This window comes from Crinia signifera, chromosome 2 (assembly GCF_055691185.1).
Source record: "Crinia signifera chromosome 2, ASM5569118v1, whole genome shotgun sequence".
In the NCBI taxonomy this organism is placed as follows: domain Eukaryota; kingdom Metazoa; phylum Chordata; class Amphibia; order Anura; family Myobatrachidae; genus Crinia; species Crinia signifera.
The window spans coordinates 256,211,568-256,232,967 of NC_139218.1; the positions used below are offsets into that span (position 1 = coordinate 256,211,568).

General features: G+C 40.8%; 1 protein-coding gene across 13 annotated transcripts in view; it reads left to right on the top strand.

Annotated features, from left to right (window-relative positions):
• Positions 1-21,400, top strand: part of DMD (dystrophin) — a 1,973,025-nt gene that overhangs the window by 252,626 nt on the left and 1,698,999 nt on the right. For all 13 annotated transcript variants that reach the window (XR_014470468.1, XM_083174338.1, XM_083174337.1 and 10 more), the window contains one exon: positions 5,688-5,749. Coding sequence is in view for 12 of the 13 variants with exons in the window: in XM_083174338.1 (XP_083030464.1) it covers positions 5,688-5,749 (62 nt within the window). In the remaining variant the exon portion in view is untranslated. The remainder of the gene's footprint in view (positions 1-5,687; positions 5,750-21,400) is intronic.

Genomic DNA, 21,400 nt, shown 5'->3' on the forward strand with positions numbered 1-21,400 from the left:
GTGAGCATTTTTTTTTTACTTTCAGCTACAGTAAGTGCTCTTTGCATATAATATGTCCTGATGTTTTCATATCCTGGCTTCTATATGTGTTCTAGTTATTGGCAGAACTTGCCCCTTTATAAACAAAGCATTAGGTTAAAAAGTTTATTTCTAGACAAAAGTTATAAATATTTGATTTGACAAAGTTTTGCTGTGAAATATTATGGTTTTGATTTTCTTAGGTTATCTCCTATTCTGGTTCTCTATAAATGATTCATATGATGGAGAAAAGTTGTACCGGAAAATGCCATTTAAGAAAGCCTCACTGAAAAGCGCAAAGGATATTTACAATTTTTTAAGCTATTTTATGATTTGAAAAGAGAAATCCACCTTTAGAAAAAAACTTTATGACCAGCAAATAAGCTAAAATTTGACTTTTACACAAAGGTTGTTATTTGCCATTTGAGACATATCTTGCCTGCTGATTATAGTAGTTCCTCTCCTAGATTCATAAATATAGAAAACTTGTTTAGCACAGCGTTTCACAATTTCTATCCTCAATGCACCCTAAGAGCCGTATTCAAAATTTTGCTCAACTGTCAGCCACTAGAGGGCGTCCAATGGAGCTATTCAAATGTAGCGCTATTCGGGCAAGTCGGCTGCTGGCACTGGCATTTCAGCTTGCACGCCCCCTGAATACTTAAGTGCAGATGTTTACATGCAAATGACAGATATACTAATTATGCCACCTGTGCTCAAGCACTGATATCTTTCAAACCTGGATTGTTAGGGTGCCTTGATGATCCAGTTTGTAAAACACTGATTTAGCCCATTAAGGGATGGCAGGTGCACCTAAATATATAATTTTCCATCATTGCTGTTTTACAGTATAAACTAGAGTATATTACAGAACTTGGCATAGAAAGTATAAAATATCGAACAATCTATTAATATCTTCTATACTTTAAGGGCAATTTACTTTATTTGATATTTTTGCAACTACTAATTTATGTTTCATGTGTCTATCTTCCATTGTCTGTCCTCATTGTAACCATGCAGCCCCACACCACCAATAGTGTCACTAAATTTCATATCAGCTTTAATATGTGGGGTTTATCATGTTTCTGCCCTACAATAACCAAACACACTTTCCCAACTAGCAACAACATTTACTATTCCCCTTCTTCAAGTCTCAGTTACTCCCCACACCTCTTAGAGCATAAGTATAACAGAACAGGGTCATGTTAACCCTTTGTTTGATGTCATTGTAATGGTGCCCACACACTAGGGCGATATTGCATATAATCTTTCGATTTCTACTGCATCTGTGTGATAAAAGGAAGGATTGTATGCACGCGGAATGTGTCAACTGACGCAATGCATGAGCCTGCCGGTCCATTGTTGCATCGAGGTTTTTAACCACATACTATCGCTCGTAATGCTATCATGAGTGGTGGGTGGCAGGAGCATTGGTGGGGGGGGGGGGGGCAGTTTCAGTGAGAGGGTGGCAGGAGTGCTGGCGGTGGGCTGCACTGTGAAGGACTGTGCAGGAGGGCTAGCGTGTAGCGGTGGTCAGCGGCGGGCAGTGGAATTTAAAAAAAAAAACATTTTGTTTCTGAGAGCTCTCTCAGCCAATCAGTGGCCACCTGAATGTGAGGCCTCTGATTGGCTGAGAGCTCTTTCAGTCAAGCTGAGGGCTGCCCAGTGTTTTAAATTGTTTTTTCAAATTCTGACGCCTACCGCTGAATACTGCCATCCGTCAGCCCCCCTGCACAGTGCTCCACTACATTGATGCCTGCTGCCAGCCCACTCAACACCACTCAACATGGCATTGTTAGTGGCATGCAACATGCGGAGCTGGAAAAAAGAACTTTGGCACCATAATAAGCGTTCGGATGCGATAGGACATGTTCCATCGCATCAAATCGCATATGTGTATGGGTACCATTAGTAATTTATTTTCAGTGCTGCATACATTTTTAAATAAAGAATATTATAAAAAAACAACCAATATGTTTACAAAGTATATTGATATCATAGTTTTAGTTATATGTTTTCTATTGGTATTTTCAGTTGTTTAATTTTTTATCTATTTCAGCTAATAGGAATATCAAAGTGTGATAGGACCTTGTTTAATTTTTCGGTACTTATTTCCTAGCACGGCGCCCACGATTCCATCATACGGCAATATTGCGGCATGCAATGCGATTTTTAATTGTACAAGCACACAGATGGGTGCTTACAATGTGATTCCATCATTTAGTGTCACCCCCAGTGTCAACGCCACCCCCACTATCAACGCCAACCCGAAGCGCGTCGAGCGCAGCAAGCGCCACGAGGGGTGGCGGTACGCATCCACTAAGCCATGCTTCGCTGCGCTCGCCACACTATCTATAATCAACTCCATGCCGGCGTGGATAGTGGGGGTATGAAAAGGTCAGAGGACACGTACCACTGCGCTCGCCACGCTTCGGGATGCCGTGGATACTGGGGGTTAAATCTCATTGTAAGCACCCATCACATCTCATGGCATGGGTGCTTGTACAATGAAATATCGCATCGCATGCCATTTGTTGGCATGCAATCCTATGCGATATTTAATTGTACAAGCACTTCTGTGCATTTAACATGGAGATCGCATCGCACAGCACTAATAACGGTACGCAATGCCATGCGATGGGCGCCGTGCTAGGTAACAAGTACCAATTTTTCAAGAAAAATAACTAGGAATAACTTTAAAATCATGGATCCAAAGTCATTGTACAGATGCGTATTGCTTATTACAGTATTTTTATGTGAACATAAAAACCAGTAGTGCATTTTGCATTATAATTGATGAACTACAGAAAAAGTCGATATCAAACCTTTTGATATTAGATTTGAATTTATAGAGTCCAAGTTCATTTTAATTTTTATATTATGTTTTTTGGATATTTGAATTATACTGTATGCAGTAACATATTTAATATTAATTTGAATGATGAATAATCAACCAGACATTCAAAGCTATTAAGGCATGCAAATTACAGGAACTCATTTCAATTTGTGTCATCAAAGTTGTAAATAGTGGGAGATAAACATACATCAAGCTTAATAGCGTTTTCTCCAATTAGCCTAATATTGCAGACTATGATATGACAGTAAAGAAAAAAAATTGTAAGAATTCTTCGCTGACATAAATGTGATGATATAAAAATAACTTTTAAGATTTTATTGTGGCTGTTTCATTCCAAGCTCTCTTTTTTTTTGCAAATAAATTAGTACCATTGCCCAAATGTGGCATCTTGGTACAATGGGGCAGCCTTAACAAGAGATAAATGCAAGGGTGCTAAAGAGAGATATATGCCCACCCAATCACCTCCTAACTGCCATGTTACAGGCTGTGTTTCAAAAAAGTCAGTAAGGAGCTGGACTTTTATCTCTCTTTATCACCCTTGCGTTTATCTCTTGTTAAGGCTCACATCTACCCATTGTGTGAATAGTACAGAAAATGTTGGGTTCTCTTGGTACTTTTTAATTGAAAACACAAACATTACAAAACTGTGACCCATTAGTGAAGAATGATTCACAGATAAATATTTGTGTCCAATGCAGTGGTTCCCAATTGCAGTCTTCAAGGAAATCCAACAATACAGGTGTTATGGCTATCCATGTTTGTGCACAAATTAACTAGGGTACTAATTAAGTCACCTTTAGCTAACCATGAATAGCCTAAAAACCTGGACTGTTAGGTGCTTTGAGGACTGTCTTTGGGAACCAGTATTCTTGAACCATTTATTTGAGGCAAAATATAAAAAATAAAATGTATTGTAGAAAAATATTGATAGCAAATATATACAATATATTACAGTTCCGCAAGCTGAGAAGATAATGTCAACCTATCTCTTAATGCTTACATTACTTGATCTTACCTTATACACAATAAGTTGTACATATGAACTTTGCTTCTGTGTTATAAACCACTGACATTATGTCAGTGTAAGCATTGGGAATGTTGGTATATTAACAGTGTGAACATGTCAACAGCCTCCTGAATGTTAACAATCAGTAATGACTGCATGTCCTATGATGGCCATGCTGAATGTGGTTTCCAGCCTGTCTCAATTATGATCCTTATTACAGATGATTTAACTTGTTTAACAGTGACTCTAGAATGAGTTTGTCAAAATTCTCAAACTTTTTTGAATTCACTGGAAGTTCTTAAACTAGTGCTGTGTACACACGGGGGAGCTATATTGCTCAGCCATATATTGCTGAGCAATATATGGCTGAGCATATATTGCTCAGTTTCTACTTTACATCAGCGACCAGAGATGGTCGCTGATGAAAAAGAAACTGCCGGGGGGAGCCCGGCAGTGGTAATCAGCTGGTCGCAGGAGCATGTTCCTGCGACCAGCGATCACCACAGGGGCAAAAACAGGAGCGCGCACCCGGCGATATATCGCCGGTGCACACTCCCATTGCGGGCAATATGGTCGCTCAGCGACCATATTTCCCGCGATTTTGCACTAAATCGCCCCCGTGTGTACGCACCTTTAGACCATGTTTTTAATGTGAATGGTGTAAGTGCTTCACATGATATTATGCCTTCCATTCCATTCCCATCTATGTCAGCCTTTGTTTTCCCAAGGAACAGACTTGGGCAGCTCATATTTTAAACAAGTGACATCTGCTTTGTAACAGACACAAAAATTGATGACACATGTTCACTTTTGCCACCCTATGGAAATGGCCAAAACTTTCCTCAATGCAGTTGATGCTCAGCAGAAACTGGCTCACTGAATAGAGTATATAAAAAAAAAAGCGTTATAAAAAAATCCTTCGATAAAACCTACACTGCTTAATTAACATACCTGTTTGCCCTTCACATAGTTATAATAATTCTGACATGAAACAGGACATCTGGCATACTGTCACTTTACTCCCCCAATACCCATTTATTTTGCCACACCGATTTCTATAAATTATATAAAAAAACTGGTCTACATTATACAATGTGAATGGCACTGTTCATTTTAATAATCACTTACCTGGTTCCATTCTCTTCCCTAATCATGTCTGATGGTGATGGTTAATGTGTTTTATTTTTATTGTTTTTTGAATTTACTGTACTGTATGTGATTGCCAGCTTTGATTTTTTGGCTCTTAACCCTTTGAGTGCCAACATCTCTGTGAGAGATGTGCAAAATATCTATTAAAAATACCAAAATCGCTCACATTTGTTATATGAATTTAAAAAATGATGTGTAAAAAAAAAAGATTATATTTCTTATATAAGGTAAACATCACGGGTCATTATGATGAATAAAAAGGTCTGCTTGGCAATCTTCACACCTATTTCGACAAATTCATTTGGCACTCAAAGCGTTAATAAACTGTTATTCAATTATATAAAAAAAAAAAAACATGCTGCCAACAACAAATATTTGCCGTTTGAAATGTTTTCTGGGGAAAATGCAATTAAGTATAAATGAAAGCACCTGTTAATTTTGAAGATAGTTATTTAATATTACTAAGCAGCAACATGTCACTGAAATATAGGAATACTGTGCGTTTATTTTGATTTACAAACAAACATCTTATTATACATTTGCTCTAAATCTTTTTACATTCTGGAAAGTTTTAGACTTTTACAAAGTTATAAAGTTTCATAGTTTCAGCCTGTATTGTAGCTTTAACTAAGCCTAGTATTATTTTTATGTTTTTAGATGAAAGAGAAGATGTTCAAAGGAAAACATTCACGAAATGGATAAATGCTCAGTTTGCAAAGGTAGGTTGTACTTTTGATTTTTTTTCCTCAGTATCGATTAATTCATAGCACAACTTAATGTTAGTTTTGAAAAAATATGATGGATAAGGTAATATTCTTACAAGTTAATACTTGTTATAAATAATTCTACTTGTTATTAATAATTATTTTACAGGCTACTCTGCAGTCCTGTTTTTATGTTAACCTTATACAGTATATATCACTATTTGATAGAATAAAACATGTATCTTTTAGTCACTGATTAAGGGCTGTGTTGTATACTACAGCATAGGTTCTCAAACTCGGTCCTCAGGACCCCTCACAGTGCATTTTTTGCAGGTCTCCTCAAAGAATCAAGTGAAATAATTAGGTCCACCTGTGGATCTTTCAAAATGTGTCAGTCGGTAATGAGTGCACCTGTTGGATGACCTGGAAAATGTGAACTGTGTGGGGTCTAACGGACCAAATTTGTTCACTCTTCTTTGAAACATTTTGGACAGTGTTACATCTTCTGCATAAGCTGTTATTTATTTTATGCAGTCGTTTGTTTTAATGAATAAAATTATACCAATTACTTTTACATTTGCATGCTTAGATTTATGATTTAGCAGTACCGGGACAATAACACATATATCTCCAACAGAATAATCATATTTATATTTCATAGAATGTTCAGTCAAGACTGTAAATGATGCTGTGAAATTAAGGTGTTAAATTATAACCAGGAAACCTATTTTAATTTTTATGTATTTTTCTTAGAAAATTCTTTATACTATTTTTGCATGATCTCAAAAATATGAATTGCTAACTTGAGAATATAGACATTTGATTTACTGTAACATCACTGGCTCTGCATCTTTGTATGAATTCATCATTCCACATAAATCATGTCTGCAAGTAAGCAAGTCTGCAAAGCTGTCAATCACTTTGCTGGCTTAAGGAAGCACCTGCCACCTCCTGGCAAGCAGGCAGCAGGGACTGCCATAGAAGGGGGAACAGATTTATTTAGGTATATATGCTCTAGATACTGTATTTCATTTGTTATTCAGCTCTAGAATATACAGTCTATGACATGCTGTAGAAATAAACAATGATATTCCATGCTGATTAAATGCTGTATTTAATAAACGTGATAAAAAATATCATGTCCCACAAATATTTGCCCACACCCCCTAACCTTGTAACTAGCTGTGCCACCTTTAGCAGCAACAATTGCAACCAAACACTTCTATAACTGGAGATCAGTCTTCCATTTTTCTGTAGAGGAAATTTGTCCCGTTCTTTGTTCAATTCAGCCACATTTGAGGGCTTTCAAGAATGAACTGACTGTTTAAGGTCCTACTAAAATATTTAAATTGGATACAAGTCTGAACCTTGACCAGGCCTTCTGATGAGTTATTCAGATTTAGACTTGCTCTTGTGTTTTTGACAGCACACGAGCTTTAGCTCATAGTCTGATGACCAAATAGTCACCTTTTTAGATTTTTCAGTTTTATCAATTATGGAATGTTGCCCAATTTCTGAAGCAGCAAAGTATCCCCACTCCATCACACTACTATCATCATGTTTGACTGTTGGTATAGTGCTCATATTGTGGCATTGTTTGTAAGCTTAATGGAACCCATGGAATGGGACCCATGTCTCCAAAAATGTCAATTTTTCACTTATCATTTCATAGAACTTTAGCCCAAAAGGCTTGTAGATTGTGGATATGTTGATATATATGTTTTTGCCAAATGTGAGATACGCGTATATGTTCCTTTTGGTGTGCAGTGGTTTTTATCTACCCCTTGGATACCGTTCTTCTATAGTATCTTTGCAACAGTGGGATTATGAATGATGCCATTAAATAATACAAGCGAGCCTTGCAGTTCCTGATGTTTGCCTGGGTTCTGTTGTGACTTCATGGATGAGTTATAGTTGCGCTCTTGGAGGATTTTTGGTAGTCTGTTTATTCTTGAAAATTTTCTTAGCTGTTACTAGCTTTCTCCATTTGAATATAATGGCTCTCTATGTGGTTCCTCATAGTAACAGAACATTAGCAATTTATTGGAAGCTTGCGAGCAGGGTCCTCCTACTTTTATGTTGGTTTGTTACTAGACCAATTGTTTTATCACTGTTTTCTATTGTAAAGTGCAACAAAATTTGTAGTGCTATATAAGAAACTTTAAATATATAAACATTTTCTTTACAGTTTATTTACAGTTTCATATATAGCGCAGCAGATTTCTTTATGCTTTACAATTGTAGACAGTGATAGAACAAACTAGGTAACAGCAGACAGACTTGAAAGTAGGAGAGCCCTGCTGCAAGCTTACAATCTATAGGGACATAGGAGGGAAACTTAATTAGAAAATTAGAAATGGGCCAAATTTAAATGGACTTGTGACCCTTTCTATTTTAATAATTGTCTATCTCACTTCTTTTGGAATATTTTTTTTTTTATTGTGGTATATGCAGCTCATTGAGACCTTGCAACTAACTTCACATTGCTGAAAATGTTGTGTTTTAGTGTCTCTTCCAGATGCATTCCACTACATTGTTGCTGCATATATCAACATATATTGTGTAACAACAATGCAAATAAAGTCGAGCATGCCACACTTGTTTGCATCACTGCCCTGTCCCGTGGAAGTTAATGGGAGGTGGGTGTATGCATGATCCAGCACCCATTCAATTCAATGGCATAGCAGGAGCATTCCAGCTTTGCTGCAACATAGCACCAAGGATGTAACAGGACACATCTGTAGATGCAACAGGGCTAGCAGCTCTCAAACTTGATTGTGTCTATTATAATTGAACCTACAGTTTTCCGTTTCATTTGTTTCATTGGTTGAATGAGTAACTAATGAGAAGTTGATATTTAACCCAAGACCTAATGGTATCACATAACTTGTTTCCTTCAGTAAATAAAATAATCATTTAAAAAACTGTATTTTGTGTTAACTGAGATTGTGTTAGGGCCCCCACCCAATAGGGCAAAGTATTGCATGCGGTACCTCGCATGCAATACCCCGCCAACTCACTCGGCATCTGCCAGGCAGGATCGCATATGATACATTATTTGTGGTCCTTTTGCATACAATGTATCTTATGCATTTCTAGCAAGGGCTATGGCCTGTGATGATTACTCATGGGAGCCCGTAGGATCTACAACTGTGATGCATGGCGAACACACCTCATAGCATAATCACAGGAAAATGACATGCAATGTGTCACTTTTCATGCAATCCGTCACAGCAATGCGTCAGAATCGCATAAAAGTGTCCATATCGCACTAGTTGATGGTTGCCTTTGCATTTACTTTTGTTTGAAGATATGTCTAAATTAAGTTTGAGAAATTAGCAAAAAATAAAAAACAGGAAGTGGCAAAAACTTTTCAACTAAAAATCTATCTATACATACTTTTTATATACAAGAGGGATTTGTAGCTTCTAATTTTGTTAAGCGCATCAAATGGGTCAATGGCATGGTTGGGAGCCCGGATACTGTACATGATCAAATACAAAAACCTGGGATTTAGGTGCTAGTGTGAAATAGGTATAACTCCTCCCAGCATCTGCCGGCATCCATGCCTACAATACTTGCAATTACCACACCTATGATGTGAGTAATAACCTTTCACATACACACATTTCTAATTACCGCTGCTTGTAATCTGACCTTCTCTCACAACCATGAAGGTATTCTAACAATTTGTTACATACTATTTTGTTTGTGCCATGTGATTTATGTTCAAGGGGAAAATTCATCAAACCTTTTAAAGAGAATAAAATACAATCTTGACCTCTTCGATAGGAAGCAGAAAGAATGTTGGAGGGCTGACTCTACACTTCTGGGGCTTTAGGGAACTAGCACAAAAATCGTGAGCCTTCCGCAGCTTCTTGGAGGGTAGGCCAGTATGCACACTTTTTTATTATTTATTTGTCAGTTTGCATACTGTATACAGGGTCAGCGCCACCACTAGGCAGCTTTAGGCAATTGCCAGCAACAGGATGGTGGAATTGAATAGGAATGAAGCCGTGCGAGAAGCAGTAAAGCAGCCACCAGGCCATCAATCATCTAAGCCAGGGCACAGGGCAGTGTTCATCCCCACACTACCATGCAACCCCCACACTGTAAAGCAGTACCATGGTAGCACCCTCAACCTGAGCGGGCGCTGGAGGAGGTCAGCGGTGGCCGCACACACCCCATGGAGTGGACGCTGGAGGAGGTCAGCGGTGGCCAACACTTCCCCCCCCTGGTGTAGGTCAGTGGCGTCCGCATACCTCTCTCGTGGAGTGGGTCAGCTGCAGTCTCACCCCCCCCTCCGTGGAGCTAATCATGGGTGCCAGCACCCCCTGCTCTGTGGAGCAGGTCAGCAGCAGCTGCATACAAGGCCCCCCCCACCCCGGCACAGATCTTTGCTTGGGGAACTGAGATGCCTTGCACCGGCCCTGACTGTGTGTTGGTATCAGGGGCGTATTGGCCGTAACCGGCCCGAGAGAGCGGGGAAGGGCGCCGCACCCCCGTATGCGAGGAGCGGCGGTTTTATGCGCTGGGGGGTGGTGGTGAGCGGGTGGCGGAGATGGTATGCGCCGGGGGGTGGCGGCGGTATGCCTGGGGGGGGCTCACCTGCTGCTGCTGCTCTTCAGCTGCCGGGCAGAGGGGGAAGAACGGGCGCTGGGAGGTGATGCGCGCGCATGCGCAGCAGCCCTCCTGCGGACATTTTTGATATGGGCAAAGTGCTGCGGCCCGGCCAGCCCAGGGGGAGCGCGGCTGGCCCCTTTTAATTAGTTTTGGGCTGGCCCACTGGGAAATGCCCCGGTTTCCCGGTGGGCCAATCCGCCCCTGGTTGGTATTACATTCTGGTAAAAGCATGCATGTTAGAGCCAGAGATATCTTACCTTCTAAAACAATCAAAGTTTCATAATCAATAGTAATAATATATAGGTATTAATGCCTAAAATTGCCTATTTCAACACAGTGATGCATTTAACGTAATATAGGAGGTTATTCTGGCTGGTGCGTAAATTTCCGAATTCTTTCGGAGCGGACCGCACGCCACGCTGTGCGGACATTGTAAGAAGAAACGCCCACAGGTCCTACGCATTGGGAGGGACTCGCTCTCTAAGAAGAGGGTGTGTTTACGGGCAACATCCAAACCGTGCGTGTGCGGTGGCCACACAAAGATTCTACACGGTCTTACAGCGCCAGAACGGACGGATGTATATTTATATTAGTGATACCAAATTCTGTCCATTGCTTGCAGTGTAAATGTGTGTAAAAAATGCAGCTGTGCTTTCAGCATATATTTGTGTGTTTTGTAATGGTCCATTTAGGCTGCAATGGTTCCAATTGAAGCAATGAAAAGAGTGTAATTAATGAGTAATGAGTAGAGGAGTGAATTGGATTGGATTGGATTGTATTGTGTTCAGCTGTCATTGGTTCAGGTGCGGGCGTACTAATTGGGTGATCTGAATGCCTAGCGCATGACCGAGTGGTGTCCGCAAAGCAATACTTGCTTATGGAGACCGCATATTTCCTGCCTTTTGGTTCTTTTGCAGTCGGTGTTCTATCCGAATGCACGCCTACTGTACCAGAATTAGTGCACTCCCTCGTGTACGCCCATGTTTACGCCCAGTTTAGCCCACTTTGAAACTACGCCCCTGTGTACTTCCGAATGACGCCCATATTACGCCCATATTTCCTGAGTGAATGCGGTGCACATTTCTGTATGGTATTAGTGAGAACAAGTATGGAGACCATGCGTGGCACATGCGCATAGCGTTGCCCACGCATGCGCAGACGGCTAAAAAACGCCATCCGAAAGAATTCGGAAATTTAGGCATCGACCAGAATAAGGCCCATAGTTTTGAGTTATTTCTTGTCAATGCTGTGAGAACAAGAGTGATCCTTTTTGCCTCATGAGAGTTCTATACTGCATGCACCAGTTCTGTGTTCCTTTCTCCTTTTTCTGTAGGCACTGCTATAAAGAATATGGTAATGTAGCCAGGGCTGCATACCAAGCTCATCAGTTACTGTGAAAGCAGTGCTCTAATATGTCACAGCCTTTTGATTTTTTTTCAGATAACTGTAAAGTTAAAAGTAACAGCTGGAACAGTAACAGCGTGTGCTGCACAGATTAGTAGTAAAGAGTAATTAGGTTTCATTAAAGAAAAAGACATTTATTTGCATATTAGCCAAAAGCAGCTATAATTATCATTTGCCACATAAAAACCTTTGAATAGATAATTTTTAATAAAACTGATTGCTTTTACAGGCACATGAATAAATCAGCATATAAAGTAATAGAGTCACCAAACTGTTTGTGAAGTCCATTTTATTGTAGCACAGTACAGAAAGATCATACTGTAGTAAAGGGTTAGTAATACGATTCCTGAAATTACTGACCTCAGGGATGTCTTAATAGCATTTTGGGCCCTGGGCAAAGCAATGCACTAGAGTACCAGCCAGAGGGGAAGGGGGGGGGGGGGGGGGGCGCAGAGGAGGGGCTGCAGCAAAGTTCACCATTCAAATAGAAAAGGCTCAGCAACTTTAAACTGGAGTTGCAGATCTTATGATAAATATTATGTGGAATTACCCACATAAGATCTATCGTGTTTCTGGGAATCTGCCAGGGAATCGTGAGGTGACTCGGAACTAGGATTGCAACCTCATGCATCATCGATTAATGGAAATCCACCCCACCCCCCCTCAAAAAAAAAAAGTGGGCATGGCCTAATTCAGTAAGAGGCCGGAGCTACGATCGTGACCCACGATTAGACAAAATAAAACATCTTAAAACAATTTCTTCATTACCATTAGAGGTGAGGTGGGGGGGGGGGGGGAGAGAGGGCTGGGAGACCCCTGATCCCCCTGTATAATAATAATAATATTAATAAAGGGACAGCATAAACTGCTCCCCCAGTTTAATAAAAAATAAAGAGACACTACATGCTTGTCCCCTGTATAATATAAATAGTAATAATAACAGACACCACAGGCTGTTCACCCTGTATAATCATAACAGGACACTAGTGCAGTGTTACATTCAGCATGTCTCCAGTGTGTGGCAATAGGGGGGGGGGGGGGGCTGGGGGAGCACAGGGGACCAGCAGGTACTAACAATGGCTAACAGTACCCCAGTGTGTGGCTATAGGGGGGCTGGACAGTACCCCAGTGTATGGCTATAGGGGGGCTGGAGGAGAATAGGAGGCCAGCTCACTAATATATACATAACACATACAGGTATATGCTCGATGTGCAAGGGGGATTGTAGACGCAGGGAACATATATTCGCTGAGCTGCACATCGCCTAGGCAGCCATCAGCGGCACCACTGGTCATTGCAACAGCCAGGTAGGTAACAACATAAGCAGAGACAGTACAGTTATCACACAGGGAACACCTACCCGCCGAGCTGCACAGCGCCTAGGCAGCTAACAACGGAGCCACTGGTCATTGCAAACAGCCAGGTAGGTAACAGTTAAGCAGGGACAGTACAGTTTTAGGTTGCTATGCAGTGTGCAAGACAGTTGAGTTCCTAGGCAGCCATTTGTGGTGCCATCTTGATCATGCTGCTCAAAGGCAGCAGTAAAAATAATAATTTTATTAGTATAGCACTTTTCTTCCATAGCTGGCACACCCTGCCAGCTTGTTGCTGACAGGGTGTGCAGCCAGTGATGGTACAGCATAAAGGCTTTGCACACAGTGGGGGTGGAGGTACATGGTACAAATAATGATACAGAAACAGTAAACAAAATAAGTAATACATAGCTTTCATCAGCTTAGAGGCTGGAAGAGATGGTAATTGGTGAAAAATAAATAAAAATATGCAATGTAGTAGTAGTGTTTATTTATAAGGCGCCACAAAGTGTCCACAGCGTCATACATAGAAAACAAAATTACAAAGTAACATACAGGGTGTGTTGATAAAATACAGCATAAATAGGGGTATAGCTGGTAGAACTAATATCAGCATCAATTCTGAAGTAGGAGTCGAAATTGTCGAGGAGACTGAAGATGGAGCACTGGTGAGGTAAAGAGGTAGGGTGAGTACGTAATGATGGAGGGCCCTAATCATAAGAGTTAACAGACTAAAAGGAGCTGGGTGGACCAAAGAAAAACTATAGGATAAGTGGGAACGGATGGAGGGGTAGGGTAGGCAGGATAGGAGGAGCTGGTACAGGGGGAGGGGCTGGTGTTTGAACAAATTGCTCAGCAAGCTAATTAATGGTGAGGGAAGATGCAGGCTCCCAGTAACAAAACAATTTACAATGCAGACTGTTCTTTAAATGAAAAACATCAGATGTTCAAATTGGGATTCATGTACCTTTAAAATATGAGATGAGATGGTTTTAAAATTTCTCTCCAGTCAAACTTATGCTTCAGCGGACATGCTTGACATGCAGGCTAAGATAGCAAGCCATACTGAACTATTGAACTCATTCGTGCCAACCGCTACAGGCTCTCAGCGACTCCCCCCGCCATGACCTGCCAGAGTTTGTCCGCAGCAGCAGCCAGCACCCAGCAGGCTGGGCAGCTGGAGCACCGCAGCGGGAGGCTGTCCAGGCTTTTCCAGGCACCCAGATTCTGGGAGAATCCCAGAATCCGGGTAACTGGAAAAGCCTCCTGGAGGGTTGCCACCAAAAAAGGGAGAATCGCAACTCTACTCAGAATTGATGCTGGTCATACTGATGTATAGCCGGCTTAAGACTACTCCATACAATCCTCTTCAACAAGGCATCTGGCGTTTCTACACATCTACAATATGTGATGATGATAATTCCCAAGGGGCAGGCTGGCAAATGTCATGTAGGTACAGCGTCCCATTGTTGAAAAATGATTCTAGGTGTAGACCTTTAGGCTTTTCCAGTACAGAAAGGGCCTTTAATTTGGCAAGGGGATCTGTTTTAAAATCACCATGTATTACAAATGGATCATTGCTAGTGATAACACCTTAAATCACATTAATATAACAAATGATTTATTCTTTAAGTTGAACATATTTTATTATATCAGTATTTTACAGTTTTCTAAGAGAAAGGCACTCATTAATTATACATGTAAAACGATAACTTACCATTTCCTCTCACTTGAACCGCTGTTTCAAATCTTCCGCTAGCTGGCTCAAGACAGTGATTAAGGATAATTACAGCAAGGCAGCAGAAGATTTCAAAACTGCAGGTTAAGTGGGAGTAGCTGCTACCAAAATAATAATAATAATAATAATAATAATAATAATAATAATAATAATACAAATAATTAAACTTCAGTAACTGAAACACATTTTAATTTAATAAAATGATTTATATATTAATTGTATTGTTGTATGGCCTTGAAGGTGAAAGGGAGAAGAATGTACAGCTGTGTAATATGCTACTCTTGTTAATTATCTTAATTTCCAGTCAGGGAATTGGGAGCAATTACAGTTGTAGGTGTGATTGGGTTGTTTTTGATGCTTAACTTCTGGATTTGGGATTTTTTTTTTATTTATAAAGTATACTGGGCAGATGTATTAAGCCTTAACAAGAGATAAATGCAAGGGTGATAAAGAGAGATAAACGTCCAGCCAATCAGCTCCTTACTGACTTTTTTCAAACACAGCCTGTAACATGGCATTTAGCAGGTGATTGGCTGGACGTTTATCTCTCCTTATCACCCTTGCATTTATCTCTTGTTAAGGCTTAATACATCTGCCCCAATGTATCTTAAGGCCCCCATACACTATGGCGATGTACATGCAATTTACATGCAATTTAAGCATTAAATCACACGTACAGTGCCCAGAGTGCATGTACATGACAAGAGGGGGGATGCAATGCGTGTTCCCATGTGCATTTCATCGCCCCTCCTCGGTCGCACCTTCTGCCAGAGAAATCCATTGCCTCACCAGGCTGGTCATCAGGTTATCGGCGCATTGCCACTGCGGGGCCTCACTGCTCCCTCCCTCCTCGCTGCTCCCTCCCTCCTCCTCTCTCCCAGCGGGGGCAGCAGCCTCAGACAGGAGAAGAAGCACTTTATGAGGCTGCTGCTGACACTGGCCACCAATGCTTACAATATTTAATGTTTTTTTTTTAATCAGCCTATCACCCACTGCCCAGGGGTGGCAGGGACACCAGTCAATCAGCTGCATTTGAAATATAACTGTTAGGAGCTGAACTGTATAACCCCTTTATCACCACTTGATCACTTTGCCAGGCCTAATACATCTGCTCCACTGTCTCCTAATACAGAGAGCAAATTAATTACTTCCATACTATACAAAGCCTATTCTGATTACATCTAGGTTTGATAAAGTGTAGCCAGTATTCAGCTTTGCAGAAATGCGCCTGTCATACGCATTGCGGCATGCTGCACCCAATGATTGTCCATACAGTTTAATGATGAGCATGTTCGTATTTTTACATGTGAATATTTTTACAATGCAAATTATATTTCCATTTCAACACCCAATCCAAATCTAACTCTTACTGAATGTTTTTTTTCTTGTTGCTTGTTTTTTATTAACTATTAATTGTAAAAACATATCCCACAGATGAGGCCAACTACATCTTGGAATTATTAAAATAGCTCCAAAAGTTATCCATACCAACTTTTTCAATTTTGTTTATTTATGTAGATATACTGTTTTGATAAAATCTATTTTTTATAGATCAATAAGTCCAGGTTTCTATTGTAGAAACAAAAGTGGAAAGGTCCAGAGCAGAGCAGTGATTAATACCCATTTCAGGCAGAAAACAAAATTGCCATGTGAAGCAGTTCCACCCGGTAATTTTGTGAACAACACGGGTCCTTTTTCTGTGTGAAAGGGCACACCCGTGTCGTAAATCCCATGTCTCCAACCCTGGAATTGACCAGGGTCGAGGACACAGGATTTATGACCCGGGTTGACTCTTTCAAACAGAAGAAATACCCGTGTTATTCAGCAAATTACCGGGTAGAAATTTTCAACCTGGTAATTAGTTCTTCTGTGTGAAGGGGGGGTCAGGCTGCTCCCGGCAAAATTACATGGCATTTCAAATGGTGTGTATTTGCCGGGATTTTCAGACTTTTCTGTCTGAAAGGGGTATAACAGATAAAATACACATGGTGGATAATGACTGCTTGAAATCCTCCTACTCACCTCCCATTCTACATTCATGATAATTCTAACAATTCCATGATTGCTATGAATATTGTGTAGCATGTAAAAACTTAATAACTAAAATATAAAACATAATTATTTGGTCTACTCTATGCCAACACATTGTTAATAATTCAATACACACCATTGACTTATTTTAGGGCACTTATTTCTGATACTATTGAAAACATTTAATATTGAAGTTTAGCTGATGAACTAATATCCACACATGGAGCATATTACTCAGAATGTCTTTGTTTTGACAGCTTCTTAACAGACAATGCTGATGCATCTCCCACTGGATATTTATATACTGTTTAGGAGTGTAATTCTAGCATTACTTGCTAAGAAAAACACATATTTAGTGATTATATGGTATTTGCACTGTCAAAATGTTTCTATTAAGCATTTTATTCCCAACTGTTTTTTTCCTGAGAGATTAGCAAAATCTATGTTATTTAAAAAAAAATAACAGCCATTGCATTGGTCTGCATATTTATTTATATATAAATATTACAGTTTCTTATATAGCGCAGCAGATTCTGTTGCGCTTTTCAATTGTAAACAGAGAAAATAAACTGAGTAATAACAGACAGACTTGGAGGTAAGAGGGCCTTGCTGCAAGCTTACAATCTATAGGGATATAGGAGGGAAACACAAGGAAAGACACCAGTAATAGCATAGCTTGTAGGTCCATAAGGGAAGTTATATAATACATAAGTGCCTCAGAGGGTTTATGTTGTGGTACTTAAATATGATAGGCTTGTCTGAAGAGGTGAGTTTTAGATAAGGCTTGAAAGTTTGGAGGCTCATGGAGAGTCTTATTGTGCATGGAAGGGCATTCCATAGGGTGGGAGCAGCCCGATGAAAGTCCTGTAATAGTGAATGGGAGCTGGTAAACCATGCAGAAGAGACGCAGATATTGTGCAGAGCGGAGTGGTCGAGATGGGAGATATTTTGAGATAAGTAAAGAGATATAAGCTGGTGCAGTATGGTTAATAGCTTTATATGCTAGCAGAAGCATTTTATATTGAATACGGTAAAACACAGGTAACCAATGGAGGGACTGGCCGAGCGGATCAGCAGATGATGAGCGTCTTGCTAGGAAGATCAGCCTAGCAGCAGCATTTAAAATGGATTGTAGCGGTGAAGGTCTGTTCTTGGGAAGACCAGTTAGGAGACTATGGGGGAAATTTACTAAGATGTGTGTTCTACTTCACATGTGACGTTGCTATGGGCAACCAATCAGCATCTACTTCTTATTTATTTAGCAACTTCTAGAAGGGTAGATAGGATCTGATTGGTTGCCCATAGCAACATCACATGTGAAGTAGAATACACATCTTAGTAAAATCCCCCTTATTACAGTAATCAATGCGGGATATAATGAGTGCATGGATAAAAGATTTAGTAGTGTCTTGTGCGAGAGATAGGGTTGTGTTTTGGATATGTTTTTAGATGCATGTACTATGATGATGATTTGGTGACAGATAGAATGTGGGGAACAAAGGACAGTTCAGAGTCGAGGATGACCCGTAGGCAAAGAGCTTGTGGGGTAGGGTAGATTGTCGAGTTGTCAACAGTAATGGAGACATCAGGACGGAAACGTTGCATAAGTTTATGGGTGCGATTCCCACAGTTATTCCAACTGTGTGCAGTTTATATATTCTCCCAGTGCTTATGTGGGTTTCTATGGGTACTCTTGTTTCCTCCCACAATCCAAAAATATACTGGTTAACTGGCTCTGGACAAAAAATGTGTTTACTGAACCTTAATAGAATTGGTAAAAAAGGTTACCTATAAACAAGTGATGCGGGCCATCACTTACGACAACTACATGCTGGAATTGACATAGCGACTGCAATGGACAGGATATAGCCAGCATGGCCGACAACATGTGACCAGAAAGGACAGAGAGGTGAGGTGCCAGAAATCAATCACTGGCTGATTACCCTGATCACACTGCTTCGGAAATGAGAAAGGTCTGGCTGTGGGGTTGATTGACAGATGTTGATTGGTTAGAGAAGTTTCTGGATCCACCCCACTCTTTCCATTTGTTGGGCCCCCATATGATTGATAAGGGGGAGTACATTTATGAGGACATCTGCAACTATAGTATTCAATTTGCCTTGAGAAGGGTTGAAATACATCGGAATATTCTGGACACAATGGTGGCTAAAAAGGAGACAATACAAATTTAGAAGAGACCCCGAACCCGAGCATGGAATGCTGCCTGGGAATTTTTCCTTCACTCTTTTAAGAACTCCCACTGTCAATTCTTGATATTAGCTGGTAATTTCTTACCCCCTGCCACTTTGCGATAATACATTGTATATTGGGTGTTTAACTTTGGATGTGGATCCATTTCTTGTGTATTTTATTGTTGTCTTAATGTTTTAAATGTATTTCACCATATATAGTTATAGGTTTGTGCCGTTATTGTGATTCTCGGCAGCTGCGGTATGCACTGGGGGGCCTCCTATTGAGTGAGTAACCAATTGGGTTGTCACGTGGGGGGGGGGGGGGTGGTGGTGTTTACATAATTGGCTAACCTTTTTAAACGTTTGTATTTGCTTGTGTTTGTTATGTCCCTGATGACGGAGGTTTAGCTCCATAATGCCGTAGGACGGAATAAAGGATTTTTATTGTTCAAACAAGCCTGGACAAGTGCCACCTCTTACCCCATTGGTCTCTCTCTCTCTCTCTCTCTCTCTCTCTCTCTCTCTCTCTCTCTTTCTCTCTCTCTCTCTCTCTCTCTATATATATATATATATATATTAGTAAGCCCATTTAAAGCAAATGCTTCGAAACCGAGTAAGGTAGCTAATCTGAGAGAGAGAAATGTTTCAATTGCTGCCTACAGATGGCAGTGTTTCGGTGACACACAGACACTAGACATATATATATATATATATGTATAGTTTTAAGGGGGGGATCCGGCTCTCCCTGTATCAGTGTTGCTGCGCCGGGTGCCCGCTCCAATAGTAGAAATAGAGGACAAGGGGGGGGGGGGGGAAATGCAGCACTCCAGGCGTCTTGGCAATAAAACACTTTTAGGCCATCCTTACGGACAACGTTTCATTGCTTTTTAATAAGCAATTTCTTCAGGTCATGGCATCCTATATATGTATATATATATGTGCTTTTATGCCGGCACTCCCAATCTCAATGTACAGCAGGTCCGGTGCACTCCAAAACAGCATACAGAGACCCAATAACGGAGGCACATGGAAAAGTAGTTTCAATCAACAACTGTATTAGGGCATAACAGCAATCGAGCGCTTTCGGGGAAGCCTCCCCGTCGTCAGGATATCAGCCCTTACACCAGAAAAGTGATTATTCACTTTTCTGGTGTAAGGGCTGATATCCTGACGACGTGGAGGCTTCCCCGAAAGCGCTCGATTGCTGTTATGCCCTAATACAGTTGTTGATTGAAACTACTTTTCCGTGTGCCTCCGTTATTGGACCTCTGTATGTATGTATATATATATATATATATATATATATATATACAGTACGTTACTATTATCATCCTTGCTGGCGGGTCGCCAGAACGTACGCGCTGGCGACCCGCCAGCAGCCACGCCAGCGAGGAGACTGAGACGCGCGTGCGTCTCACGCGCACGCGCGTCTCAGTCTCCGTCGCTGGCGCGACGGAAACCCTGTCCGTCTCCGCCTCAGGGAGACGGACAGGGTTAGGGGGGGTTAGGGGGGGTGCGGGCAGGCGGCGGGGACCCCGGGTTACCGCCGGCAAGCCGGCGGGGACCCGGGGGAACGGATCGAATCGCCGTCGGAAGGGGACGCGCGCGCCTCTCGTGCGCGTGCGTCCCCTTCTCACCATCGCCATGGCGCTGGCGGGGGATGGCGGCTGGCGACGCCAGCGCCATCCCCTGCAAAGATGGGACCTGACCCATCTGTATATATATATATATATATATATATATATATATATATATATATATATATAGATGATATATATATATATATTCTCTTTAATCAATGGCTTATGTAAACTCCATATAGGTTCTTTCTGCGAGAACTCTTAGAAGGATATTATTTGAATTATATAATAATTTGGATTAAGGAGGAAGAATTTATGTCAACACCACAACAAGGGATGTATCTTTTTCTTAACCCTTTGTACATGCAATCTGGGAACTGTACATGTGATTTAATGCTTAAATTGCATGTAAATTGCATGTACATCGCCCTAGTGTATGGGGGCCTTAAGATACATTTGGGCAGATGTATTAAGCCTTAACAAGAGATAACTGCGAGGGTGATAAGGAGAGATAAACGTCCAGCCAATCACCTGCTAACTGCCATGTTACAGCCTGTGTTTGAAAAAAGTCAGTTAGCAGGTGATTGGCTGGACGTTTATCTCTCCTTATCACCCTTGGATTTATCTCTTAAGGCTTAATACATCTGCCCCTTTGAGTGCCAAGTGAATTTGTCAAAATAGGTGTGAAAATTGGCAAGCAAAAGTTTTTATTCATCATAATGACCTGTAATGTTTACCTTATATAAGAAATATAGGGTGAGATTTAATAGGATGAGACTTTCAGA